This window comes from Aedes albopictus, chromosome 2, assembly GCF_035046485.1.
Source record: "Aedes albopictus strain Foshan chromosome 2, AalbF5, whole genome shotgun sequence".
Taxonomy (NCBI): domain Eukaryota; kingdom Metazoa; phylum Arthropoda; class Insecta; order Diptera; family Culicidae; genus Aedes; species Aedes albopictus.
This window is the reverse complement of record NC_085137.1, coordinates 285,479,411-285,506,717: the sequence shown is the minus strand read 5'-3', so window position 1 is coordinate 285,506,717 and position 27,307 is coordinate 285,479,411. Positions and strand designations below refer to the sequence as shown.

Sequence of the window (27,307 nt, the reverse complement as noted above, 5' to 3'; positions counted from 1 at the left end):
AAAAAAATCATCCTTTATCCTCGGAGGTATTTCTGTGTTTATAAGTTATTCTTGGTAACATTCAGGGGAGTCTTTAATTAATTACATAAGGAACTTCTGTATAAATCTCAGCAGGAACTTCTGGAGAAATCAGTGCACTGGTGGAATCCTAGATGGATTTTCAAGAAGGGTCACAGTGAGAATCCATGGAAAAACTCAGATTGAATTCCTGAGTAATTTAAAAACCAATCCTCGATGCATTTCAGGAAGAATTCCTGGAAAATCAAATAAGGAATATCTGTAGGAATCTTTGAAGAAATTTCTAGTGGAATTCTATCTGTTATTCTTGGAGAAATCCTTACAATATCTTTTTAAAGAATTACTTCTGTATCTCAGAAGGGAATTTCCAAGGAATCTCTGAAGAAACTTCTGGAGAAATCACAGATTTTTTTTCTAGCGAGAACTGAAGAGGAAATCTTTTGGAAACTCCGTCAAATTGTGCTGGATGAGTTGAAGCAAGAATACCTGGGTGAATCTTTGCAAATACCCCTAGTAACACACTTGTCATAGAAGAGTCACAGCGGCGCAGGTTTTCGTGACACAGAAGTCACTGCGATTTACTTCTAGCAAGTAAAAATTCATTTGTTAGAAGTAAGTCACAGTGACTCCTGCGCAACAAAACCTGCGCCGCCGTGAGTCTTCTGCGAGAAAGGTGTTATTTGGGACTCTTCGAACAAGAATAGTTGAAATATTGGAACTTTTTGGAGGATCCTTGCAGGATTGTGTAAATATCGGGTCAGCCAATCGGGAGCGTCCAAGAGACTCCCCGACTCAACTGCCTCAGGGTCGGCACGCCTACCGTTAATTTATCGCGGGACAGGGAAATTTCACACTAGACCCAGGAAAACCACAAGCACTTCACTTTTCAAAAAACTCCCACTTTAATTCTGTCTTTCTTAACTGTTTATTCTGACACAAGTTTGGCCTACTCCTTATCCTACACTTCTTCCCACTTTCTTATGCGCTAATCTGAACTTTTTCTCTTCGTCGGGGCCCCTCTGCTCCTCACCAACCACCTGACCACACTTTCCTCGCAGCCTGGTAACGGCTGCCGATGTTCTCCGTTGGTTCTTCACGGCTTCGGCCACGTCTGGCCACTTTCTGCTTCTGCGATGGCTCTAGGGGTTCTCGCTGCAGCTTCCTGGGACCTTCCCACGCGTCCTAGGCTACCGATATTGGCGGATCGGTCTTCGGCCAACAACGATGCCGGAATTCACCCGGAATGGGGCACTAGGACAGCGTAGGGGCGGTAATAGAAATGTGGTGGTTTCTATACCAAAACGGCGGTGTCCTGGAGTGAGTGGACTGATCAATCCATGGTAATTGAAAAATAGTGGTCCATGGAAGTTACCTGATGTCCAATTTCCGCTCACTTCTTCCTCTTCTTCCTCTCGTCTTTCCACTCTTTCCACTTTAGCTTTCGTGTAACTGAATTTGCTCACAATTTTTAACTTTTCCTCGAACTAGTCTCTTCAACTGTTTTTAGGCAAGTGAGCGAGTGGAATTTATTCATTGGCCTTCAAGGTTCTTGACCTGGGCCATCGGTCATTACCCTTTCATTCGGGTTTGTTGTAATGGCCCCTATTTCGCCCTCCTAATGGCCGCCTGAATGGGTCGCTTGCAGACCTCTGGTGGTGGGTTTCTTAAGCTGGTAGGTGGTGGTAGCCAGGGTGGTTTCGCCTACTAGTGCCCAACTTGTATGCCAGGTGGGACTGCTAGGGAAAAACCTGAATATCAAGCATACAACCTACCTGTCCTTTCTATATTTCCGCACATATAAATACAAAATCACTTCAACACAACCAATTAACAAACCAAACACTTACAAGTGACTGGAGAAATCCTAGTAGAACTTTTAAGAGGAACATTATTAAATTAAATCTTGGAAAAATCTTGGACATAATAAATCTTGAAAAGCAAATCTCTTTGGGGAATCCTGCAGAAATCCCTTGAGAAACCACAAGGAAAATTCGTGGAGGAATCATATCAAGAAATCTGGAGCAATTGAGGCAGGCGTTCCTAAAGATATCATAGCAGATATAAAACTCAGTAAAAATTTAAGGAGAAATCATAGAAGATTGAAGGATCCTTGGATAAATATCCTTAGAGAACTTCAGGATGAATCACATTAGGTATTTCATGAGGCACTCAACCAGGAACTCCTGGGTAATTTCCCGAATTATTTCTAGAGGATTCCCGAGAGGAATTCGTGGAGGCATCATCGGATTATAATTTTGCCTGCGTCACATAGATTTCTTACTTATAATCACACCAATAGATAACACTTGACGTTTGACCAGTTCTAGATGCAAAAACGGAGAAGAATCTTGATTTATGTGACATTGGCTTAAATAGTTAAATATAAAGAGACATGCTAAGTAGGGTGACAATGGGTATTATCGGCAGGTTTGTTCTCTTCGTCATGGGGGTTTTTTCTTAGCCAAATTGCCTGAAACTTGGCCATATAATTCAGCTTAGTTGGGAAGGATTTGAGACCAACTCTGAGTTCATAGGTTTCAAAAAACCCCCGAAGACGAAGAGAACAAAACGGCCGAGAATAGGTAATTTCCCCTATTTGACTTATGCATGATCTTAAAAACTTTTAAAAATATATAAAATTCAATGATGAAAAAAATATATATAAGAAAGGCTGAAAATCACTGTTGGGTGATTAACATAATCTTTTTGGAAATTTTCTTTTCAAAATATGTATTTAAAACGAAATTCGTGAAAAAAAATTTTTGCTTCGATATAACGTAACTTCGATATAACGTAACGAAAATAAAATTGCAGTTACGTTATATCGAGGTATGACTGTATACCTAAATTTATAGAGCAAAATATGCGATTCTGGACTTTTTTGACTGCAAGCCATTAAGCATGGAAATATTTTTTTAAGCAATTAAAAGATAAATTGGTTAACTAACATCTAAATTAACAACTCATGCAAAATATTTCGTTTTAAGAGACGAACCAGCCAAGGGCTGAAAGTCTCTCAAATAAAGATAAATCAATCAATCAATATTTCGTTTTACCAAATCAAATTTGATAGATTTAAGCATTTTATGGTAGTATGTAAACTTGCATGCAACTTTTGGAGGGTGACTTGTATGGGAAATGTCGTACCTATCATAAATCACCTAAAACTATCAAATTCGAATTGGTAAAATGAAATATTTTGCATGAGTCGTTAATTTAGATGTTGATTAACCAATTTACCTTTTGATTGCTTTAAAAAAATATTTCCATGCTTAATGACTTGCAGTCAAAAAAGCGGATTCAGATTCAGCGGCCCAAAATCTGTCGGAGATACATAAGTTTGCTCTTGAGACAAAAAAATGTTGTGCTGTGTATGAGACTGTTCTTTAAGTTTTGTTGCTGAAATAATTATTAACTATTTAGGTACTTATTTTTTCAATCAGAAATTTTGCCTTCTTTTATTCAATAGCTGTTCTCCCTAACTATACTGCAGAAAGATTCGTTGATTACTTGTACATAGTGAACATCCCTTCTTGGATTGATGGTAATTCCTACGAACTACACTGCATAGGTAAAGTCACCAGTTAGCCTATTAGTTAAGGCTATGGATCGCCAATCCGGAGACGGCGGGTTCGATTCCCGTTCCAGTCGGGAAAATTTTCTCGACTCTCTGGGAATAAAAATCGACAACTAACTAATGCACGGGTTCCCAACCGGTGGTCCGCGGCCCCCTGGGGGGCCGTGAAGCCAGTCTAGGGGGGCCGCGGTGTTACCAAAAAAATTGTTAAATTTTTATTCTATTTTGTGCAAATGATATTAATTTTCAATTTTGTATACCGTCAACCCCAAAAGCCACAATTTGAGGAACAAATTTTTAGTATAAAATGCCTTTAGAAGGCAAAACTTTCGGCTGCGCCGCTATTTTTCAGCTATGATTCAAATTGAATGTTCATGACATCATTTTTACAAAATGTGAGTGTCATTGATCGTCGAAAATCCCTCCCACAGTAAATTTCTTGCTACGTCACTGTACCCAAAACACTCGGTTTCGTTCATTTAATTCATATTTTTTTCTAAAAATTTTCATTGGGCCGCGGATGTTTTGACAATTCTTAAAAGGGGTCGCCACCTCAAAAAGGTTGGGAACCCCTGAACTAATGAGACGTCCGATTTGAACGTGGTCTTCGGCAAAGTTGTAGCTGATAGAGTAGCCTAGAAGCATCAAGGGTCAACTAACACTCTAGGGTACTTGGGGAAATGGTACGGTCAATTGAATGAAAAACGTCCTGTACCCATAGTAATTCCCATACAAACTTTGAAGGGCTTGTGCACTCTCAATTTTCAATCAGTTCAGCTCAAAATTTGGGAGAAGGCATAGAATCTAGTTATGAATCGAATAAGCGGTGTGGAGCAAAAACGATTTTTTGAACCACCTTAATGCAGATGTATAGATAGAGGTGAATTTCCGGAGAGGTGGAAAATGCAAAGATTGGTCCTACTCCCCAAATACGGGAAGCCACCCGGCGACCCGTCGGAACCTGGACACCTCCGGGAAACTGTTGGAACGGATCTTTTTGTCGACGCTGATGGTCTATACCGAGAAACCAGATGACTCTGGGCTCTCGGACAACCAATTTGGCTTCCGGAAAGGTTGATCGACGGTGGACGCTATTAAGGCCGTAACCGAAACAGCCGAGATAGCGCTCCAGAGAAAACGTAGAAGGGTTTGCTACTGTGCGGTCGTCACATTGGATGAGCAGATTTCGTTCAACAGCGTGAGCTGAGCCGCCATTGCACAATGGTCAGAGGGCCTATTCCACTATAATATGTTATATTTTAATGTGCATTTGTAGTGCTTCATTATTTTTCCGTAATAGGCCGTATTTTAGCAAAAAAAAAAAAAAAACATTGGGCATAAGGACTGTTCATTTTATTAAGAGGACACCTTATTTGTGTGATATCTTTTTTATTTTTCAATAAAATCATTATCGGTTTTTTTGCATAAATTTCCATAGCTATTCTACAGTGTATGAAAATTATAACATTATACAAATTGTCCTTAGTTATGGAACTGAAGCGGTTTTCGTTAAAACTCAATAAAACTCCATTTCACAAAATTCTACACAACTTTCCACATACATAACTTTAAAATTTTCATGAACTTTTCAATGTGTTGGGATCTAATACTATTCTTCTAAAGGTAGAGTGTAATAGTTGGTCAGTAATAATGCACCAAGCATTATACAGCTTGATATAGTGAGTTGCCTTGTTATCAATGAAATTGATAAAAAAATACTTATTTAAGTCCAATGATGCAATAACACTACGGAATCAGTTCAAAATTTGTCCAGTATAGAAGAGAATCGCATTCTAAATGATACCGAAGAAAAATATGCTTTAAAGTACATTCTTCATCATAAATTTTATACTTAATGATGGCCATAATGAAAAATTGCATACTTTTTGCTCCATAAATGCAAGTTTTTGATTCTAGAGAAGCTTATTATTATTCATTTTCAGCAAGGTCTGACCCTATGTGATTATATACCTTATTTGAAAATAACTACATGTTAATTTTTATTTTCGACATCATTGTTAAGTTGTATGTGCACCGTTAATTAGAAGAACCTTCAAAGAACGAAGCAGTTTTATCTCCGGTAACTGCCATGAAGCACAGTAACCAAGCCTACAATGCTATCAAGAAGTGGTTTTCTGCATTTGAAATTGCATTATTAGTACTTTCGACTAGATCCATTGAAAACATTCAAAATTTAATATTTTTATACATTTTTATTTAACAAATAAATTTTATTCTGAAAATCGAGTCAAACTTGTAACTTTAATATCTCAACAACCATTATTCCGATTAGGTTTATATTTTGCCAGAATATGTATCACTCAAACTGCTGCAGCTTGGCAAACACTTTTATGCAATTAAAAACGATACACCGATGTTTTACAGAAATTTTGTTTTTATCTTTAGTTTTTGGGAATTGAAAAATTGATCTCTCCAAACACTTTGCCACATTTCTATGAAGTTCAATAATTTTAGCCCAATTTATTTATGATTATTATCTGCTAATATAATGTACTGAACAACTAACCAAGGCTACTCAAATTTGAACTACGCGTTTTCTTTTTATAGCCTTGCAAAGTTGTCCTTTTTATAAAATGAACAGTCCTTAAACTATTAGTTTTAGCTATATGATGTCTTCAGGCAAGTTTCTTCGTATTTTTTGAATATTTTTTTCAATAAAGTGAAATTAGGGTGATCCAAATGTTTTTCAAGATCACGATGTCAACTTTTTATCGTGTACATATAGAGAAATAAAATGTTAGGGTGCGTGTACCAATTATGGCACTACCTAAGGAAAGCTATTCATACAAAAATAACGAGAAGACCAACGAATGTCATCAATAAGTTAAAAGACAGTTTAGTTTCCATCTAGGTTTCCATATTTTACAGGAAATACAGGGGATAGACAAAATGATCGGGACAGGCAAAATTTTCACTTTCCAAAAAATGTTCAACTAGCTGTAACTTTTTGAAAAGTGCATCAAATGTTCTCAAATTTTTACTGCAAGTTCTTTAACTAGTAGTGTATCAGTGTATCAAAATTTGGAAAAGATCGGACAATTCTTCACGAAGTTATAAAGATTTTTGAAAAAGATAAAATTATCCGATAGTCAATTTTGAGCTGTTATATCTCCAGATTCAATGAACCGATTGCAATGAAATTTTGACCATTCATGACTTATGTAATGAACTCTGAAAAACATTTGACTTAACTTGAAATTTTTAACAAGCGAAAAAGTTATAGCGATTTTATTTTTTTCACGATTTTTTAGTAAATTGGTCTATTTTCAATATGCATCCCATTACTTTTTCAATTTATTGGCAGTTATGTTGTTACTCTCCTTCAAAACGCATTTATATATAAGTCAATTAGAGGGAAACTAAATGAACTATAATTTGCATCTTGAATTTTGAAACGATGTTGATGTTTTGGATAATTTGGTGTATTATTAGAAAAAAAATCTAATCGTTATAATTTTCTTCCGTGTTAAGAATATTAAGTTATGTCAATGGTTTTTCATAGCTCATTATATAAGTCATAAATGGTCAAAATTTCATTGCATTCGGTTCATTGAATCCGGAGATATAACAGCTAAAAGTTTGGTATCGGATAATTTTACCTTTTCCAAAAATCTTTATAACTTCGTGAAGAATTGTCCGATCTTTTCCAAATTTTGTCCACTGATACACAACTAGTTGAGGAACTTACAGTAAAAATTTGAAAATATTTGGTGCACTTTTCGAAAAGTTACAGCTAATTGAACATTTTTTGAAAAGTGAAAATTTTGCCTGTCCCGATCATTTTGTCTATCCCCTGTATATAGAAACGGAGCCAAAACTACCTTTAATATTGATTACAGCGTGTGTCAATGATAGGAACCCTGTACCAGTTATGGTTACATTTTTTAACTTCGGTTCCTTTTCGCACTATTTGCATGCATTCCTTATAGGGTTAGCCATAATCGGAACACTATGGCGAAAAAGGGTGCAAGAAAGCCGAAATTTTAAGGAAAATGATTTACTTCTACCATGATTTGAGGAAAATGTGGAATTTAAATGAGTGCGGCTATCTTTTGTGAACGTGATATTTTGTTCACAAAATTTTTCTTGTTGATTTACATCGTTAAAGGGTTAAAATTGACTATGGCGAGCGAATAATTGGTACTATAGCCATAATTGGTAAACTTACCCCATACAAAGTTGAAAATCACTTAATTCCTAACAACTTTGCCAAATTAACCATATTGCTATCTCTTATAGTTTCAGAGAAACAGAAAGAAAAAAAAAACATTCAGAACAATGCACCGCGCTCGCGCTGTATACGACGAGCGAGGTTTTTTGGGAGTGTTGTACTTTTTACAACAGCACGCGTTCTGAAAGGTTAAGGTGACACCCGAAAAAAAAGGTTTTCTTTCAATACATTGATTTCTCGCAAAAACTTTGTTTCGATCAGTTTAATGCATATAATATTCAACATTTTTTTGCCAAGTTCTATTACCTCAATTATAATAAGTTATGAATGGTTTTCTTCTAAAAATAGCTTATTTTTGACACTAAATATCTCAGAATGGCGCATGCCGATTCCAAATCATTAAGTCTTGTTTAAAAGATATCATTTTTATCTTTGAGTGGTGAAAAAAAGAAAAATGGTATTTTTATTTTAACCCTTTGGGGACGGATAGGTCATATGTGGCCAGCGGAATAAATCGACCATCATATACGTTAGAACACATCTTGTATTTTTTTTCAATTGCTGAGAAAATTTGCTTATGATTTCACAAAAAAATAGTGTCTACGATGCTTCGTTCTTGAGTTATGATTTTTCAAAGTTGGTGGTGTCTGTGGAAAATGTTGGTTTTCCACTGGAGTTTTCCGGAAAATTAGGCAACCCGGATTTTTTTTTCAATTTTGTTTTTGTTGATTTATATATGAACCCAACCTGTGAAAAAATGTCATTGAATTCTGAGAACCTTAGTACCAATTTGTACGATAACAAAAAAAACCCCCAGTAGTCAAAAACAAATTTGTTCACATATTTTTCGATATTTTTTACCGTTATGACCAGTGATCCTCAGCCTGACTGTCTTTGCGAACCAAAATTGAATTTTGAAAAGAGACGTTTAAAAAGCACGGTGTAGAAAAAAGCAAAAAGTTTGTCGGACACATAACGGTTAATAATGTTGAGCAAGTTATTTCAGAATAGTTATTTAAAAATCATATGAAAAATAAGCAAAAGTGACGCTGGCTAGAACAATGTGTATCTCTTTAAGAATATTGTGAATAAACTTACAGCGTAATTATAGCGCAGATTATAATTTGCAACATTTTTGAAGTCCTAGACACAAACACGGACAAATTTCTTGTAAAACCCCTGATTCCAGTTTTGACAAATTTCCGAATGGAGTTTCTTACTGCAGCTTAAGGATATCCTGAAAAATATAATGAAATCTTGGAACTGTGAGGTTTCTCGGGATTTCTCGTGGTTTTTTTTAGAAATTTCAGAATGATTTGTTGAGATGTCAAGGTTCTAAGTTTTTTTTGAGCAATTTCTTAGGAAGCCAATGAAGAAAAATCTTCAGACATGATTTCCTGAGCAATGTGTGTAAGTATTTGAAGCTGATTAAGAAAAGATATTTAAAAAGAATTCCCAAAAGTATTGCTAGGGGGTTTAAGAGTATCTTGCCCAAGGGGTTGGTCACTCGGCACATTGTGCCCGGCACACATGCCGGCACATCTCGGCACACATGCCGGCACAATTCGGCACACATGGGCACAACAATAAAATCCAACGTTGCTCTATAGAATCAACCTGTCAAAGTACTCACGATTGAAAAAATCCGTTCATGTTCATTTTTATCAAGTATGCTGGGTCGGATTTTGTTTGTAAACACCAATCAGATCAACAACATTCGCTAAAAATTGGCAGGGTTCTTCATTCGCGCAAAAACATTCAAAGAAAAAACCCCACTGGGCACGTGCGGCACACCTTCGGCACGTCCGGCGCACTTGGGCACACAATGAAAATTATCCGGCACAGTATTGGCACACGCTCAAAAATAATGGTACAAACGAAGTGTGCTGAATGGCCAACCCCTTGATCTTGCCCAATCCCTGATTTTTTTAGCGAAATTAAGAAAGTTTGGGTAACACTTCCTTTTAAGAGAAATTGTAGGCAAAAATTCGGTATATTTTTTTTGGAATAGTTTCCTTGTAGAAATATGGCAGAGAACCTGTGAAATTTGACCTGAACTTATTATTTAAACACAACAACAGTTTCGAATATTTTTATAAAAATCTAAAAAGAACTTTTTTTCAGTTTGTAAAACTTTCAAAAATTTTACTCCTTTTTAGTTAATATTCATCCTTATGAAAGTTTTAAAATATGGTGAAATTTCTGATTTTCATTATGGATTTTATGAGTGGGCCACATTCGAATACATTTCAAGATCAGTTCGCGGGCCGCACAAAACCTGGCTGCACTTTGATGACCACTGGTTATGACCATTTTTTCTGTGATCAATCTTGGCTAGAAACTTGAAACGTCAAAAAACGCAGTAGGTAAGACAAAGCTTGCCGGGTACAGTTGTTACGTTACATTATTTCGTTAGGCAAAAGATACAGTTAGGCTAAATTAAGTGTAAACAAAAAGCCATGCTAGGAACAAATCCTTATATGTAATGTGCTTCGCGAATCGCTTGTCGAACACCCCTGCGAGGAATCTGCAACGCAACCGAGGGTTAGCAATGCAACACACCACAGTCGAACCACCATATACCAACACATATACCTGGGCGACAGACGAGGTTGAGGCATCGTGAGAAGAAAGCAAGTGTGACATGATCGCAAACATACAATCGAACGTGCGAGCAGATGAGACACACGACAACGGGCACACCAGCACGATCACATCGATGCCACGACAAGCACGATCGGGCACGGTGAGGGAAAGTAGTCCTCGGCTCTAGCAGTCCCTACTGATCGGTCGCGCGTGTCAGAAGCCAAGAGTTGAGCCGGAGAGAACAGTGTTGTTTGTCGGTGAACCGCACCCTAATTTGATCGTTGTCAGTTGGCCGGATTGGGAACGTACCTTAAGAGTGTCATCCTGCCGGAATCGCATACGGTTCGATTATCGGGAAGTCAGCGTTACACACAGCATCGAGTCCCGAAGCATCTCGGCAAGGAATCAATCTGCGCAGCCAAGTGGAAAAGCAACGTTATCCCATCCCAAACTAAACGGTGGAGCGGTAGACAACATCCTTGGTGCTCCGGCCAGCTCGCAAGTGCGATCCCCGACACAATAGCGATAGTAGGAGACGACCAAAACCGTTCGTCGAGGAATCATTGGAAGCACGTGAGAAACCTCGGGTGAGAAACCTCCAACCACGATCGGGTGCAGAACGACCGAGCAACCGAGCGCACTTGTCACGCTGTCGGAGGAGGCGCAGCTAGGAGACGTGACGAACAAAAGTGCAGCGGTGAAAACGTGACGAAACATTGATCAGTCGGGGACCGAATCGGATTCGGGTTTGAAGCAGCGTAGGAAGCAAGTTCGCGGTACAGCAGCAACCGCAAGGCCAGGCGACAAGCCAGTCGTCTGGTGAACCAACGATTTGCCCAGCACGGCGCAACGGAGAGATTTGGCGTGAGGCTGCATCAGAGTGAACAACGCTGGCGAGAACACTCGTCGGAGGCAACCATCCGTTGACGGTGGAGGCCCCGTGGATCGACGCGACAAGGTGCGCCACTTGGCACGGTGGTGTGCAGACTCGAGGGTTGCAGGACTAGAGGGGGTCCGTGAGTACGAAATAGACATTAGAATTAAGCGATGTGCATGTACAATGCCTAGGGCGCTAAAGTAGGGCATGTAGATAGGAGTCAGCCCATTAGGGGTTCATGTTATGTAAGAAGGTGTCAATAAAAACGATGTAACGTATTTGGAATTCGGTTTTGTGCGCATTATCCATTCGAATTACCAGGACTAGCCGAGGCTTGCCCACTCCCTCGACAAAGTTCTCTACACAGTTAGTTTTACATCTTTATTTGCGTATGATCCATTTTCACTTTTTTCGTAAATGCGCTTTTTGGAATCATTGAGAAAGTTGTGAGAAATGAGGATCCTATGGCACCGGAAGTTTCAAAAAGCAGCAAATTTCGACTTATTGGTCGTTTTGCTAATCGTCTCTGTTGATTCATGTTTAAGCAGGATATCATCATCCCCATGGTATTTGCAAATGAACTAAGACACCTTTCATGAACAATTTATGGCATTGATGTAAAAATTGAACTATGATTTTACCGATTTTTCTACGAAGTACCACCGCACTTTCTAGTCCCATTATAATGCGATCAAAATACCTTAAGTTTCCGTAAATTTTCATCAACTACGTAAAGATATACTAGTAAAAATTTTTGACCGATTTTATCTCATCGAAGCAACTAGGCACATCATAATGTATTTTATCACCTTAGTAGAAAATCATGGGAAAATACCATTCAATTTTTTAACACTGTTCCACATTTATTACCATATCTTCACAATGAATCCATACATCGTTTTGAACACGAATAAATCTAAGAAAATATTTCAACTCTTTAAGATACAATAGGATAATGATACAGCTGGAGATTTTTTTTTATTGTCGTACAAATTGGTACCAAGATTCTCAGAATTCAATAAAAAAATTTTCACAGATAGGGTTCATATATATATGAAAAAAAAAACAAAATTGAAAATCCGGGTCGCCTAATTTTCCGCAAAACTCCAGTGGAAAACCAACATTTTCCACAGACACCACCTACTTTGAAAAATCATAATTCAAGAACGAAACATCGTAGACACAATGTTTTTTTTTGTGAAATCATAAGCAAATTTTCTCAGCGAATGAAAAAAAAAATACAAAATGAAAATTGTTTTGTGAGGACCCCTAAAATGTAGGCACACGTGGAAAAATAGGCATTGAATTACTCAAAACTGACGAAAATTTATAACAGCCAGTTGGGTGATTACAAGTAGTATACCACTCATCGAAAGAAAAAAAATCCAGATTTATCTTCACGATACAATAGAAATCTGTCTGGGATTTACGGTACAAATCAACACATACATTTCCCCATTTCTGCATTCAGGTCTAGATTTGTGCATGTAGTTTCAAGACTATTTTTTTTCGCAACATAATATTAAGCAAACGATTTAATGGTGCATTTCTTTGTTACAATGTGAATAGTTGTATCACCACATTTCTTACTATATTATGAAGTGTTCCATAGAACGCTTAAAACATTATAAATATTTGGAAAACATTCAATAAAAAACTCACCAGCTTTGATCACATCGACACCTGTTGGGTACCACCTCTCTCCCTGCCGCAACAGCAATAGCACTGTATTGTTCGCTAGCGTTCGGAAGTATTCTCCATCCTCTACTTGAGTGCCATCGCATTCTAGAACCAATCGAACCGGTTCTGACGCTGGTACTCCTAATTTGTCCTTCCCTGCAAAAATAAAACAATTCTTATGGAGTTACTTGATAAAAACTGTTTAATTATTTTTTACAGTGTTATACGAAGCATTTCGTTCTCTCATTATGTACAAATCTCACACTTTGGCATGCATTTATGAGAGAAAGGTGCCACTGCGCAGCGACACTTCTCCACACTTTCCTCACTCAATGATACGCATACAACCACGTGTAGGGACAATTTCAGAGACAACTGTGATCACGATTTCCTCCAATTCATCTCCAACTGGTTCACTGTGTATGTTTGATATACTAATTACAATCCAGCCTACTACATGCAAGCTTTCCCGTTAGGCAGAAGAGCTTCCTTTCTCTGTAGTAAGTTTGGCCTACTTTTCGTTATTTTGAGAACTGAAAAATCAGCGCCCTGTCTTTTCAGCAACCAACCGAACTGCTAATCACGTAATAAATAAATGCACTGTCTTACCTCTAACTATTAGTTCCTCGAAACTACCTACGACGAGACCTTTGCGGACATTGCGCCAACTGTCCCAGATTTTTAAAGGCCTCTTGCCGCGAGACTCCTGAAATGGAAGAAAAATAGGTCAGAAATTGTTGGCCAAATTATTTTGATTCGCAAAAAATACCGAAGCCATTCCTTGCCGAAAGTTTAGACAGTTGCATCCCCAAATTGGCTTAGATACACCGAGAGTGCATAATGCTGCTGACCACATTCCTGTAGTATTTGTGCTATATAGCTATGGCTCGTCACTCCAAAAAAGTTGAGCCCCTTGTCCTGGTTCAATGTTCCAGTGAATGCTTGTAAAAGTAGAGCAAGCAGGTTATGGGGTTCACTTCGAGATTTTTTCAAGTTGAATTACCATTCCATAGAAATTATTGTCGCCTTCTTGCTTCTCTATACATATTTTGCAGGATTCTAAGCTTTAGTTAAAATAAACCGTATTTAAACATTTCAGTCAGGTGTCGCATGTTACGAATTATCAGAGCTTTGATGTATATCTTCTTAAATCACGGTATATTTTGTATAAATTATGTTAAAATATACTTCAATAATTGTAGGAATAAATATTAAAAACTTATATCACAGTTTGATTCACTAATGAAATTCACTCTTGCTTTTGCTTTGCCTATAGTCGTGTGAAAAGTCTACGGAAATACGTCTAAATCACTGTCACGTCCCTTGTATACTGCGAGAATTTGTTGCAGCAGCCAAAGCCTGGAACAGGGCTATCTCTATTTACCCGTCGCACTTTGCCAGGAATACATAGCACGGAAGTATGTGGCACACAAGGCTTGGCGTTGGCCTACATTTCAAAGGTTGAATATTTGCTACTACCGAGGTGTAGCCCAGCAGTTGCCTTCATGCATTTTGCTCCTGTCCCAAGGTAAGGCATGCCTTTTTTCCTATTTCACTTGAGTGTTGCAGCACTTGATTCCCAAAATTGAGGAACCTAATCCACTTTAGTGTACAATCCCACTAGATATGATGATTCCTACAAAACCTCAATCTGTTTGACAATAGTCCCAAATCTAGGCAGCCCGAGTTACTGGTGCAGTAGAATGATCCTTCCGAATCCAATGATTATCGCAAAGTGCAGTGCCCTCGTGACCGAAAGAGGAATCGAGAGCGGTCGTTTACGTATCGTATAACCTCGTTTCCCAACAAAGCAGCGCATCAAATGCAATAAATTACAAAGCGGGAGCATTCTCTATATACCTACCCCACACCAGTCTGTGTACGGAACGTCTATCCAGTTATGCTGGAAGGAAACACGCAGCCAGTGAAGGACCAGAAACTGTTTCTGAGAGAAGACCTTCTTCTCTTCGAGCTTTCATTCTGATTTTCCTAGAAGCAGGAGTAATCCCATGCAGTTCATCCCTGATTTCTCCAGCAGAAAAAAAAACAAACTTTTCTCCGGGAAGTATTCTTCTCAGAGTTTTTCCTAGTTTCCACATTTTGTTCTCTCTCAGCAAATAAACACAAACAATCGGAAATGTGCTTTCCACTTTCTCGGTTATTATTCGCACAGTGGTTGAATGTTTGCAAAAACTTGACAAAAACTTTTTATCAACTTTTCTAGATGCCTTTCCGAGCAGAGGAGAATAGCAAATTGATAACAGCAGAATCACATGGCCTGTTTTTATATCATAACTTGTTATTGTTAGCTTATAAAAATATATCTTTTTAGTAACATGTTTTGTTGGGCAATCTGATTTTGTTATGTTCAGGTTATAGGAATATATCCATAAGATAACATTTCACAAATATATTTTGTTGTAGAACTAGTTTAGTTATTTTTCTGCTATAGAAAATGTACAAATATGTGATGAACAATAACACAACAAAAACAAGTTCACAAAATTGCTGTTATTAAGTTGTTATTGATCCAACAAAACATGTTATTGAATTAGTCTTCAAGGAACATTTTTTTGTTATGATTTTTGTTATTTTGCCGCTTATGACAGACAAGTTTATAACTTAATATGTTATGCTTATAACATAACAATTATTGGTTCCATTATTCAGTTATTAGGCCAAAATAACATATTTTATTATGCTGTTGATATTTTCTTCTGCTCGGGTTCAATGTTTGATAAAAAAGAAAAAAAAACTAACATTGAGAGTATATTTTAAAAATGTTACCACCTAGCAAATGTTTGCACTGTGTAAAAAAATATATACTGCATTGATTGCGCGGTGATTAACTAATGTTATTTTCCACAAAAACAATTGGCTTCTTTAACGGTGTAGAGATAATTTGATATTCTGAATCTGCATGTCAAACTGAGCTGAAATCCAAATTTTCATGAATTTTGGTGCCCGGGAACCTATTTAAAAATCAATTTGAAGTTTGTATGGGAGCGATTTGTCGAATCACCCCTCGTCACAGTTTGTACTGGGCGCAGCTGTCAAAAGGGGGTAACTGCCAGCTGTCAAAAGGTAATTTCAAAAAATCTCTTTGAAATTGATTTTAGGTACCAAAATAAAGTTCTAAAAATCTGAAAAAAATCTTAGTGGGTCAGAAAAAGGTGCTCTTTCGTATAAAATCAAAAAATCAATACATTTTTCAAAATTTAAAAACCCAATTGTGGAGAAAAACTAGTGGTGATTTCAATAATTTATGGATCGTGGATTTTAAATCGTGTTTTAGGAATTGCTAATGGGCATTTGTTTGATTCCCAGACTTGGCACTTAGTCCTGTTCAACGACGTAGGTTGAAGTTGCTGCATCCCGCTCTTACCTGTTTGATGACAAATGGGTAAGAGCAAGATGCAGCAACTTCGAGCAAGTTCAACCTGCGTCGTTGAACAGGACTAATATTTTTTTTCGAGAGCAACTCACACTGAATGACACTGTTATGAATCCAACAGTGTGGTGACACAGCTGTCAAACTCGGTACATTGCCGCTCTAACCAACATCGTTTTTTTACGTCGGGTTTATTTAGTGCCCACTTTCTGGTCGGTTTACCCTAATTGATTCTTCCTGATTTTCGGGTGTGTGGCTAGTGCTTATTTCGGAAATTACATATTACAATCGCATCTGTCGTTTTTGATTATTGTTTCTCTTTGTTTATCACTTTGCACGATATTATATGCAGTAGCGAATCATGGTCGATGTTTCAAGCGCATTTTGGCCACGAAAACAAAAGCATTCGACGCCGGAATTCGAATCGGATGCTGGGTTGCTGATTCTGGCCTTTCTTCATCCCCCTGGAATACAATCCTCTAACAGACCTGGATTATTTAGACATCAGCTAACAGCAACCCATAATCCCAAGGAAAAATCACTCATTTAACTAACGTCGCAACAACAATTTTATTCGACATTATATTGAACAACAATTTAACAATATGCAATCACAGCTTGTAATCAGGCGTTATTAAAGCAAAACTGGAGAATTTATTAAGCAATAATCTTGGCTAGCGCGACACTAGCTTTACTATCCGTAGAAACCTATGTTATATCAGCACCTTATTAAATTTGTATTCAGCTATAATGACCTGTTGAAATCAAAAATATTTTTTTAGGCAGATACAATTTCGCTGATCCAGTTTCATTTCTTTCTCATCTAAACATATTTATAACATGCCAACTTTTCTAACAGTTTCCTCAATTTAGGATTTGAACTCGTGATCTCCCAATCGTCCATCGAATGCCTTACCGTCTACGCCATCCTGGAACTGGGAAAAGGGTCGCTAAGAGCGAAACATCTTCTCAAAGAAGTGAAAGATTATTACACATTAGGATTTATGAAAGGTTGGAAAAGTTCTCGATAAAAAAAATAATGGTTAACGCTACAAACTTTGAAATTGCTACGAAAATAAGCAAATGTTTATTTTTCTGCATCAGTGTGCAGCAAATGTCAACTTAAATTAAATACCGAAAAACTGCTTTATTACCAGCATTAGAGCTGGTTGTTCAATTGAAGGGTGATAATCGAACAAATAAATCAGAAATTCGTTTATGTAGCTTCCTGTTTAACCATTATTAAACTTAGCCATAATAGCTGAAGTAATATAAATCAAAAGTATTTGTTCGACTTATATAAACAACAATAAACTGTGGAATCGAAGTTGTTTAACATGTTGAAAACAGTTCTTATTCAGCTAACATTATAGCTTATACAGACAAATCGAACAAACAAAAATTGCTGACGTTTTGATAAGCTTATACTTAAATCGCTGTTCGCGATATATTCAACTAAGATTGTTATAAACAAGCATTAATACAGCATGCATGCTTATTTATGACTTCGAATTGTTACTTGGGATGGGTCCTCAATCGGACTGGAAACAGAAAAAAAACAGTCACACATCAACATAACATGCTTATCTTAATCGTGTTCGGAAGTCGTGCAAAAGCAATCACCAAATAATACAGAATATCAAGCAATTGTAAAGCGACTTTTTCGTAGAAAATATTTTTCATACAACATTATTATACGAATACTTTAGGAAAAAACGTGTTTTTTTCTCTGACATATAATGTACATGATTGAAGCGTAAGACTCCACAAAAGTTTACATTACGTGTTATGTACACTTCATGAAATATTACGTGAACTTTCGTTATATGCGAAATTATTGACAATAGATTTGTTCAGTTTACTGTAAAAAAAAATTCAAATATGCCAACAAATGTTAAACGTCCTCAATAAATGTTATTTGCAAAATCCAGGCATGCAAGGAGTCTGAAATCAAACTCGTGGCATTAATTATTGGTAACGAAGAACGACGACAGTGTAGGTGTAGTTTTATTTAATGTCTTAGGTTATGAATTGTAATGCCAAAATAATTATTGTTCATTCTGTTCTAGTTTACCCTTGAAAAAGCCCAAATACGCAAGATCCAAACGTCAGACAATACAAAACAAGCGCTTTTGAATTCCAAGACTAAGGAAGCCAAATAAAATAATCAATAAATGGTGATTTGAAATCAACTTTTATTCTGTTTAAGGGGTTAAATATGTAGGTGAAAATAAGAAAAAGTTTGACTTTTTGTAAAAGTATGTAAACAATTGTTTTGCCTTTCTCGTACACTAAGTGTACTGGAAAGGCTATATGTTCACTCCAAAAATGACTTTTTAATAGAAGGCCCGGAGGGTCGAGTCACATATACCAATCAACTCAGCTCGACGAATTGAGGTGATGTCTGTGTGTATGTATGTGTGTGTGTATGTATGTGTGTATGTGTGTATGTGTGTGTACAAAAAACTCACATCACTTTTTGGCAGTAAACCTCAACCGATTTTAATGACCGACGGTTCATTCGACGCGGAATCTGGTCCCATTGTTTCGTATTTAAAATGGTTCGGATCGGTCCAACCGTTCCGGAGTTATGGCCATTTAGGTGTTCCGGACCGGTACCCCAGGAAGGGGCCAGATATGAAAATGCTACAACCCTATGCATGCGACACATAAAACCGCGGCATTTTCCTTAACCTGATGAACGGTATGCAGGAAAATACTCTCAGACCATATCTGAACCGGTAGTGTTCCAGAACCGGTTCCGGGTGTCCCGCCGGAAGTGGCCAAATATTAAAGTGGAGCAAACCTATGCACGCGACACATCAAATCGCGGCTTTCTCGATAACCTGATAAACGGTTAGCAAGAAAATAGGCTCACACCACATTAGAAACTACAGGTAGTGTTCCAGAACCGGTTCCGAGTGTCGCGCCGGAATCGGCCAAATATAAAAGTGAACCAAACCCATGCATGCGACACACCAAACTGCGGCTTTTCTGATAACCTGATGAACGGTAAGCAGGAAAAGAGTCTTAGACCATATCTGAACCGGTGGTGTTCCGGAACCGATTCCGAGTGTCTCGCCGGAAGTGGCCAAATACCAAAGTAATGCATGCAACACATCAAATTGCGGCTTTTTCGAAAACCCGATGAACGATTAGCAAGAAAATAGAACCAGACTACATTAGAAACTACCGGTAGTGTTCCGGAATCGGTTCCAGTTGTCCCGCCGGAAGTGGTCAAATGTAAAAGAGAACCAAACCCATGCATGTGACACATCAAATCGCAGCTTTTTAGGTAATCTTATGAACGGTTAACAAAAAAAAACTCAGACCACATTAGGGAAAACCAGTAGTGTTCCAGAACCGATTTAGGGTGTCCCGCCGGAAGTGGACGAATATGGAAGGAAACCAAACACATGCGTGCGGCTCATTAAATACCGGCTTTTTCGATAACCTGAAGAACGATAAGCAAGAAAATAGTCTCAGATCACATTAAAGACTACCGGTAGTGTTCCAGAACCTGTTCCGGGTGTCCTGCTGGAATTGGTAAAATGTAAAAATGATCCAAACCCCTGCATGTGACACATCATTTCGTGGCTTTCTAGGAAATCGGGTGAACAGTTACAGGAAACTAGTTTCATGCCATATTTGGGACAATTGGTACTGTCCTGGTTCCAGATGTCCCGCCGTAAGTGGTAAAATGTAAAATTGAACCAAACTCATGCATTCGGTGCACCAAATCACGGCCTTTTCGATTACCTGATGAACGGTTAGTAAGAAAATAGGCACAGACTACATAAGTTACTACCGGTAGTGTTTGTGGTTCCGGGTGTCCCGCCAGAAGTGGCCATATACAAAAGTTAACCAAACTAATGTATGCCACACGTCAAATCGCGGCTTTTAGGATAACCTGATTACCGGTTAGTAAGAAAATAGGCTCAAACCTTATTAGAGACTACCAGCAGTATTACAGAACCAATTTTGGGTGCTTTACCGGAACTACGAAAGTGAGCAAAATCATAGCAAGCGATAGATATGTGTAATTGTTCTCTTCATCATGACAAAACTGAAGTGATCTTAGAACTCATCAAATCACACCATTTCAGATTCCTACTCATCCTTACAGTCAACGTTGTATGGGAAAATTAAAATTTAATCGCAACAACCCTGAACATTTTTTTTTCAATCCCATTTTGCATCCAAAGTTACTACACAAAATTCTGATGTGACTGGTTGCGCCCTCGCGCTCTGTAATGTGGTTGAAATTTTATTGGGATTTAGTTTGGGAAATTTCACTTGCTTGCATTTTTTGTTCAATTTTACATGGATCTTGTAATCAGCTATAATAAAATATTGCCTGAAGTGTACAAAAAAACTTTGTCGACGACCCCAAAGTGATCTGTGATTGTGAAAAAGGTTATATCTTAGCTTGTAATCATCGTCTTCATATTGATTGACCTCCAAGCAGTCAACTGAGAGCTCTGATATTTTTAAGCTCTGCCTATACGTTGAACATAACATCGGAATATGCGTCATCAATAAGTTTCTCTATTCGATAATGGCTTTGATAAAATTCTTGCTTTTCTCAATAAAGTATTCTCAGGATTCAGGAACACTTCTGCTTACGTCGACATCATGAGTACATATTCGACGAGAAAGGCGCTATCACCACTAAGTGGATTAATCAGGGTTTTTAATTATAGTTTTACGTTACACATAGTACAATATTGAATGTGTAATTTCAGCTTGAGAACATAAAAAAATACTAATTACCAAAGTTATTACAATTTCTTTTTAAATTATAGTTTTACGTCACACATAGTACATTATTGAATATGTAATTTCAGCTTGCGAACATAAAAAAATACTAATTACCAAAGTTATTCCAATTTCGGTAAAATATGTCAAAGAGAGTTGCCGTGACTATGATTACAGTTCAAGGACGCATGACTCAACTGAAAGCACAAACCCAAAGCAAAACCGTTACTAGAGGACCTTGTGGAGCTCTTGAATGATCAGTATAGCAAAAAATGGTTCTATTTTGCAAACAGGAAGGGTTTTTTTAAATATCACTTTTTTCATAAAAAAAATGAATGACAAAAAATATAACACTGATATGAAATAGTTTTCGAAATATGTTGATCGTTCAAGGACACGACACCTGAATAGCGAACACTCAAGAAAAAAAAAATGGTTGAAATCGTTTGAGAACTGTTTGGAAGGAACATTTCATTCATTCAGGAATCGGTGGAGGAGCATTTCATACTCAGCCGCTGGATGCCAGAACAGACGCTGTTTGAGCCGCATCTCCTTGGTGAACAGACGTACGTCCTCAATCTAGCTGAAGTCAGAAGGACAACAGTGCCCAGGCTGCATTACCAGCTAAGCACACCACTCTGTCATCACTTGACCCGTGGAAGCATGAGGTAAGAACTTGTGTGGACCAGAGCCATCATGTTGGACGCTCTTCTTTTCGATTCACCGTTTTTTCTTCTTTTCATAATCAACGACAGTCGAAATTTGAAAGTTAAATGTGTCCTTATACTAACCGCACATGCTCCAATATAACATTTAGCTATCAACATGAAAAAATACAATGATTGATAACAGGTTTTGTTATCATTCATAGCTATTTTATCGACTGTTGCTTGACTACTAGGTTGTCCCAAAAATTGCACATGGTTGAAAAGCTTGGGGGCTCACCCTACAAATGATAGCTAAGGGTGTTAGAAACAAACTTTAATATAACGGCAACTTTCAGAAATGACGTTTAGAGGGACTAAAATATAAACGCGCACTGAAACGGCAAAAACTAGCAATAGCCGATATCTCAGAAAATAATTATTAAAACGATCAAAGTCTTTCATAACAGAGAGATGTTCCTTCTTTTTATTATTTGCGCCAAAAACTATTGAAAAATATCCATAAGTCTCCCAGTAATTTTGCAAAAACCTGAATTTTTATTGCTTCGCCCATATAAAGTATTAGGCGATTTTAATCAAGTTTATTGCTTATTTCTAATTTTTAATTGAGCGATAATATAGCTGCCGTTTAGAGATCGCCCCGGCGAGATTTTTCAAAAATGGCCATTTTTCGTAATAAATTTCATACAAATATTTTTTACCGTACAAAAATTGGCAATACCCACTATTTTTATATTTTTTACAGCTTGATATGGATCCAAACTTCTTGGGAAAAATAATTAACGTCATGTTTTACAGATAACTTTTTGATACTGAATTTTTGAATTTACTAAAATTTGTCATTTTTTGATATACTGTGCATTTTACCCATCATAAAAAGTATCTGAGCCTAATGCAAATTTGAAACAATTTCCATAAAAAGATAGGAAATTTTATGAGGAAAAACTTTGCCGAAGACAGCATTGCGTTTTTTCTATCCGTTTTAGAGTTATTCACGATTTACTATTTAGTGATATTTGAATTTTTAGGTATTTTTCTAAAAATGTCACATAAGAACTTCTTAAAAACACATACAAAATAAAAAATCACGTATGCGTATCATCATACGCACGTATCACGTCATACAAAAGTTTGTTTCTAACACCCTTAGCTATCATTTACAGGGTGAGCCCCCAAGCTTTTCGACCATGTGCAATTTTGGGGCAACCTATTGACTACCGGACCGCGGGGAATTCTTTCGTTTTAATAACCTCCAGAGCAAATTTGGTGTTAGCTCTATATTAAGAGATTATAAATTTCCTACACAGGAAGGGTTGAAATGGGTGAATTGGAATAACAAATTAGATTCATAGTCTAAGTCCGACTGATTTTAGGTTACAAACTAATGTCACTTACGTTTAATATACGTTTCATGTAATCAGTCCGGTCGTTTAGTCGAGCTTTTGTTTATCTATTTTAAATCTAAAACGGCTGTGAATGTTTTGAGTTAGATTTAGAAGACATTCTAGATATTTGACCCTTATCATTTTAGTAGCTTACCAATAAATTCAGGATTGTATAATTCGGGTCGAGCAAGCTCCGTCAACAACCTGATTGCCCATAGAGTTCACGTTTAGGCACTAAACAAGCCAACTTCAGTTACATTTAGGCATGATTTCAATGATATGAAGGTTACCTTTTAGATTAATTAGCAAATTATAAGCAATTCACACAATTAGAAATATTAGTTCAGGAATTATAACTAATTTAAGAAGCTAGGATTAACATTCAGAGTTTTCGTAGCTACACTATGATGTATCGATTTCTTCGTTTACTTTCAATTTTTGCTTATCACGAATAATGACAGCGATAGCTGTCACTCCAGTCCATGGACGTCGCAGGCTCACGGTAAAAAATCTGCACGGTCGATGTAAGGGAAAAATCCATTAACTATTCAACGTCCCAATCAACATGATCAGCAATGTTTTTCCTTTGAAATCACAATGCTGTCAGTGTTGATTTCAGAACCAAAACAAACCCACCGGAGAAATTAACTGAAAATCACTTCGATTTGCACTACTGTAAAAAGCAGTACGATCCAAAGTGAAAAGCTATTGGTTTGGTAATGACTGTTTTGGACATGAAAGTAAATATAGATAACAGGTGGTAGAGAGTGTTTCGCTTCGATACGCACCTCTCTAACATATATGAAGTAGTGTAGTGGGAAAACAGATGATCGTGAATCACAAGGTCCTGGTATCGAATCTTGGGTGTGGTGAACACTTTTTTTTAATTCTAGTATTGAAATCAAAACATTGTCAACTACGAATTGAAGTGAATTTCCATTTAAATTGAAGAGGCATTGAATGTTCTTTTTTGAATGATATTTAATTGATAACAGACTGATTAGACAGTACCCAAGTAACCACGAAGCCGTATATAAGTGCATCAATTTTGCTATATATTTATATTTAAAATTGTGAATATCATGCTGCATTACTTTAAACACCCCATTGAAGCAATATTAAAGTCGAAAAGGGCCCCACTAAAATCAAATTAATGCCACATATTGCAGCACGTTGACAGCCATTACTAAAGTAACATACATGCATGTGCCGTACATTTGCATTTACACATGCTAAATACGTGCAACACGAAAAACCAAAACAAAAATCTATTTTTAGCACCGCTTCATTATCGACGGTACTAATGCTTCCACACATGAATGTTTTAACGATTTTTTTTGTTGCCGCCGGGTCGGGAGTCGAACCAGAATTGTTGAAGACCGCTAGATGAGTTCCATACGCCCTGGCACCTTGGACCGTTTCTGCTGCAGTTTTAACAACAGATATTTCATTAACTAAAAGGAGACTGTTCTTCTGTCTCAATCATTGGAGTATGTAATAGAATCCCTGTAATCATATCCTGATAATCACTGATAAATACATACGGTAATGCATTTTAGAATATATTTAATCAATATAAATAAGAAAATTAAAACACCCTTCGCACACTGCTCACATGCTAATTGTGGTTTCCATCATCATTAGCATGTGATAACCAGCCAACAGAAAAGAGAAAAGGTAATCTTTAAAAAGGTTTTGCTGAAGAAAGCCGTCGATCGGTGGTTCAAGCGGGGATTAAGTTGGTCGGGAGTCGAACAAGAAGTGTTGATGACCGCTAGAGTAAAGTTTTTCACTCTTCTTGATTACATTTGTTTACCATTAGAGTCAAGCTTTTACAATTGTATTGTTAGAGCAAACTTTGCTAGTTTCTACATTGCATTTATTCAGTTTTTGCAGTGTTGAATTATTGAACTATCGTATATCAGTTTTTAATACACCCTAATGTAAAGAAAAATGTAATGCATCATTGCATCGATAATGGCGATCTGAAGGATTATTGCATGACAAGTGTGGAATTACTGCATTTCGCATTTCAAAGGTTGATATTCAGTCTAGTTCGTGCAATGATATAATGCTTGTGGTTACTTGGGTAGTGCGAATTCAAGTGTCAATCAGTTTATATCAGAGTGCAGATTTTTTACCGTGCTAGAGATGAAAACCAAGGAGAGTTGCAAAAAAGCGCGTGCTGTCCAATAGACTCAGTGAGAGGGAGAGTGGTTGAAGCCTACGCTTTCGTACTGCAGTCGCATTGAAGATGGAAAGTGGAATCTATTTTTAGATTCAAGGTCCATCAGACTCTCAGATTTGAGTAAGCTTTGAAATGTGCGTTTGGAAAGTGTGAACATATTTTGTTATCATTTAGTATTTTTATGATATCGCGATGGACCAAAATTATTGATAACTAAATTTGTTATCATCTGATTATCATCAATTGGAAAATATGATAACAAAAATAACAAAATGATAATACCGATAACATAGTCAAACATTATCAAAGTAATATCACTTAGTTATCATTCGTTGTTGAGCTACCGCACGAGATAGTCAACAGTTTCACGCATCCGGGATTCCCCTCGTTTTTTCCATATCCATTGGTTTTTCCGAGGTGCAAGTGCAACAGTGTGCAAGCAGTGGTTATCCCAAGCCGCGCTTGCAAGATTTGTGGTTCATTGGCAGAGCCAGGATGCAAAATGTTCATAGTCATTGACTGAAAACATTCCTTCCAAAAACACTCCACTACAATCAAATGGGAAAAGATCTGTGTAAAACACCGTTAAATGTGATTGAAACGTTAATATTTTATCAGCAATTTAACACTTTGCAAGATGTTTACAAATATTCATTGACTTTCATTCAGTTGACAAACGAGTATCGAGCAGAGAATATGAATATGCAGGCAAGTGAATGAAAATTGCCGCAGGGTGCACTTCAGCTTGTCTGCTCGAAAATTTTGTGCCCTGGGCAGAGCCATTGGTATTTTTCCTCAGCGTACCCACGCTCACGCTTAGATCACGTTGGTGAGTGTCCGATCAACGTGTGTGTGAGCAGTCTTCGTCCAACACCAACCCAGCCGCAGTGAGAGCAGAGAGAGCAAATTATCGAGCGTTTCCACCATGGTCGGTACAGTTAAGCTTTGGGTTACAGTAGGCGACCGAAAACAGACTAATGAGATTGTGGCCTGTGAGTTGTTTACGCTTGAGTATCACGTGTACCTTCCAAGCCACCAGATCGAGATGTCAGGGAAGGTCGCCGAAGGATCTTTGACCTGCGAAACGATCATGCAAAGCTGTGGTCGTTTCCATAACCCTTCTCTACCTCCTGTCCAGATACTGGATTGCCGGCAATTGCATTTGGTCTCCTAGGAGGGCGAGAAGAAGGTTTACACACCATCTGATGAATTTTGTGTGACCTTCTCCGGATCAGCATTACCAGATCTGCTGGCGATAGGCAAACTTCGGCTACCTGTGAGGCTGTATGTACCGAAGGTAATTAATTGCCTCAATTACAAGCAGCTGGGCCACACCGTCCAGTACTGCAGTAAAAAATCTCGCTGTGCAACATGCGGGGAGAGACATGTGGACGGTGCGTGTAAAACGCCGCCCAAGTGTGTTTATTGTGGCAGCGTCCGTCTACATGATCTTATTGCTTGCCCGAGGTACATACAGCAGAAAAAACATCAAAAACGATCTTTGCAGCAGCGATCAGGGTGAAGCTACGCTGAAATGCTTAAAAAAAGCTGCCCGACCGTTAAAAATCATAAAAAGGTGTAAAAAGAAGCCTCGCACGACGGTAGTCTTGATTTTCCATGCAAGTAAATTATTTTCTATTATGTTAAAATATCCATACTGGGTACTAGATAATTTTGGGGTCCCTGAATTGGAATTTATTGTTCGAGTTCTTACAACTCACCCAAGTAACACAGAAAACATCTTTGGATGGAGAATTTTAAAAAGATGTTGTAGTATAGTATTATAACTGAATATGTACACATCTTAAGTTATAACAATGTTCTAGCTATGTTCGTCAATAACAAGCTACTAAAGAATCTTGTCAACCTCACAACAAGTTACAATAACGTTTATTTATCGTTGATTACTCAAGAGTTTTGTTACATCGTCTCCTTCAATTAAAGACAATATAAAAAACATCAGCAGCACCTAGTTATAACCTTCAGGTTA

At 37.5% G+C, this 27,307-nt stretch overlaps 1 protein-coding gene across 2 annotated transcripts in view; it reads right to left on the bottom strand.

The window, feature by feature from the left end:
• Nucleotides 1-27,307, bottom strand: part of LOC109408900 (uncharacterized) — a 71,249-nt gene that overhangs the window by 3,486 nt on the left and 40,456 nt on the right. Inside the window, exons 1-4 of one of the 2 annotated variants that reach the window (XM_019682270.3) lie at nt 13,934-15,036; nt 13,700-13,871; nt 13,540-13,636; nt 12,913-13,086 (exon numbers count right to left, since the gene is read on the bottom strand). In XM_019682270.3, coding sequence (XP_019537815.1) covers nt 12,913-13,086; nt 13,540-13,636; nt 13,700-13,786 — 358 coding nt within the window. In that variant the 5' untranslated portion in view covers nt 13,787-13,871; nt 13,934-15,036. Of the gene's footprint in view, nt 1-12,912; nt 13,087-13,539; nt 13,637-13,699; nt 13,872-13,933; nt 15,037-27,307 lie in introns of those variants that run through there. The other variant, XM_062851992.1, reaches the window with a different exon arrangement.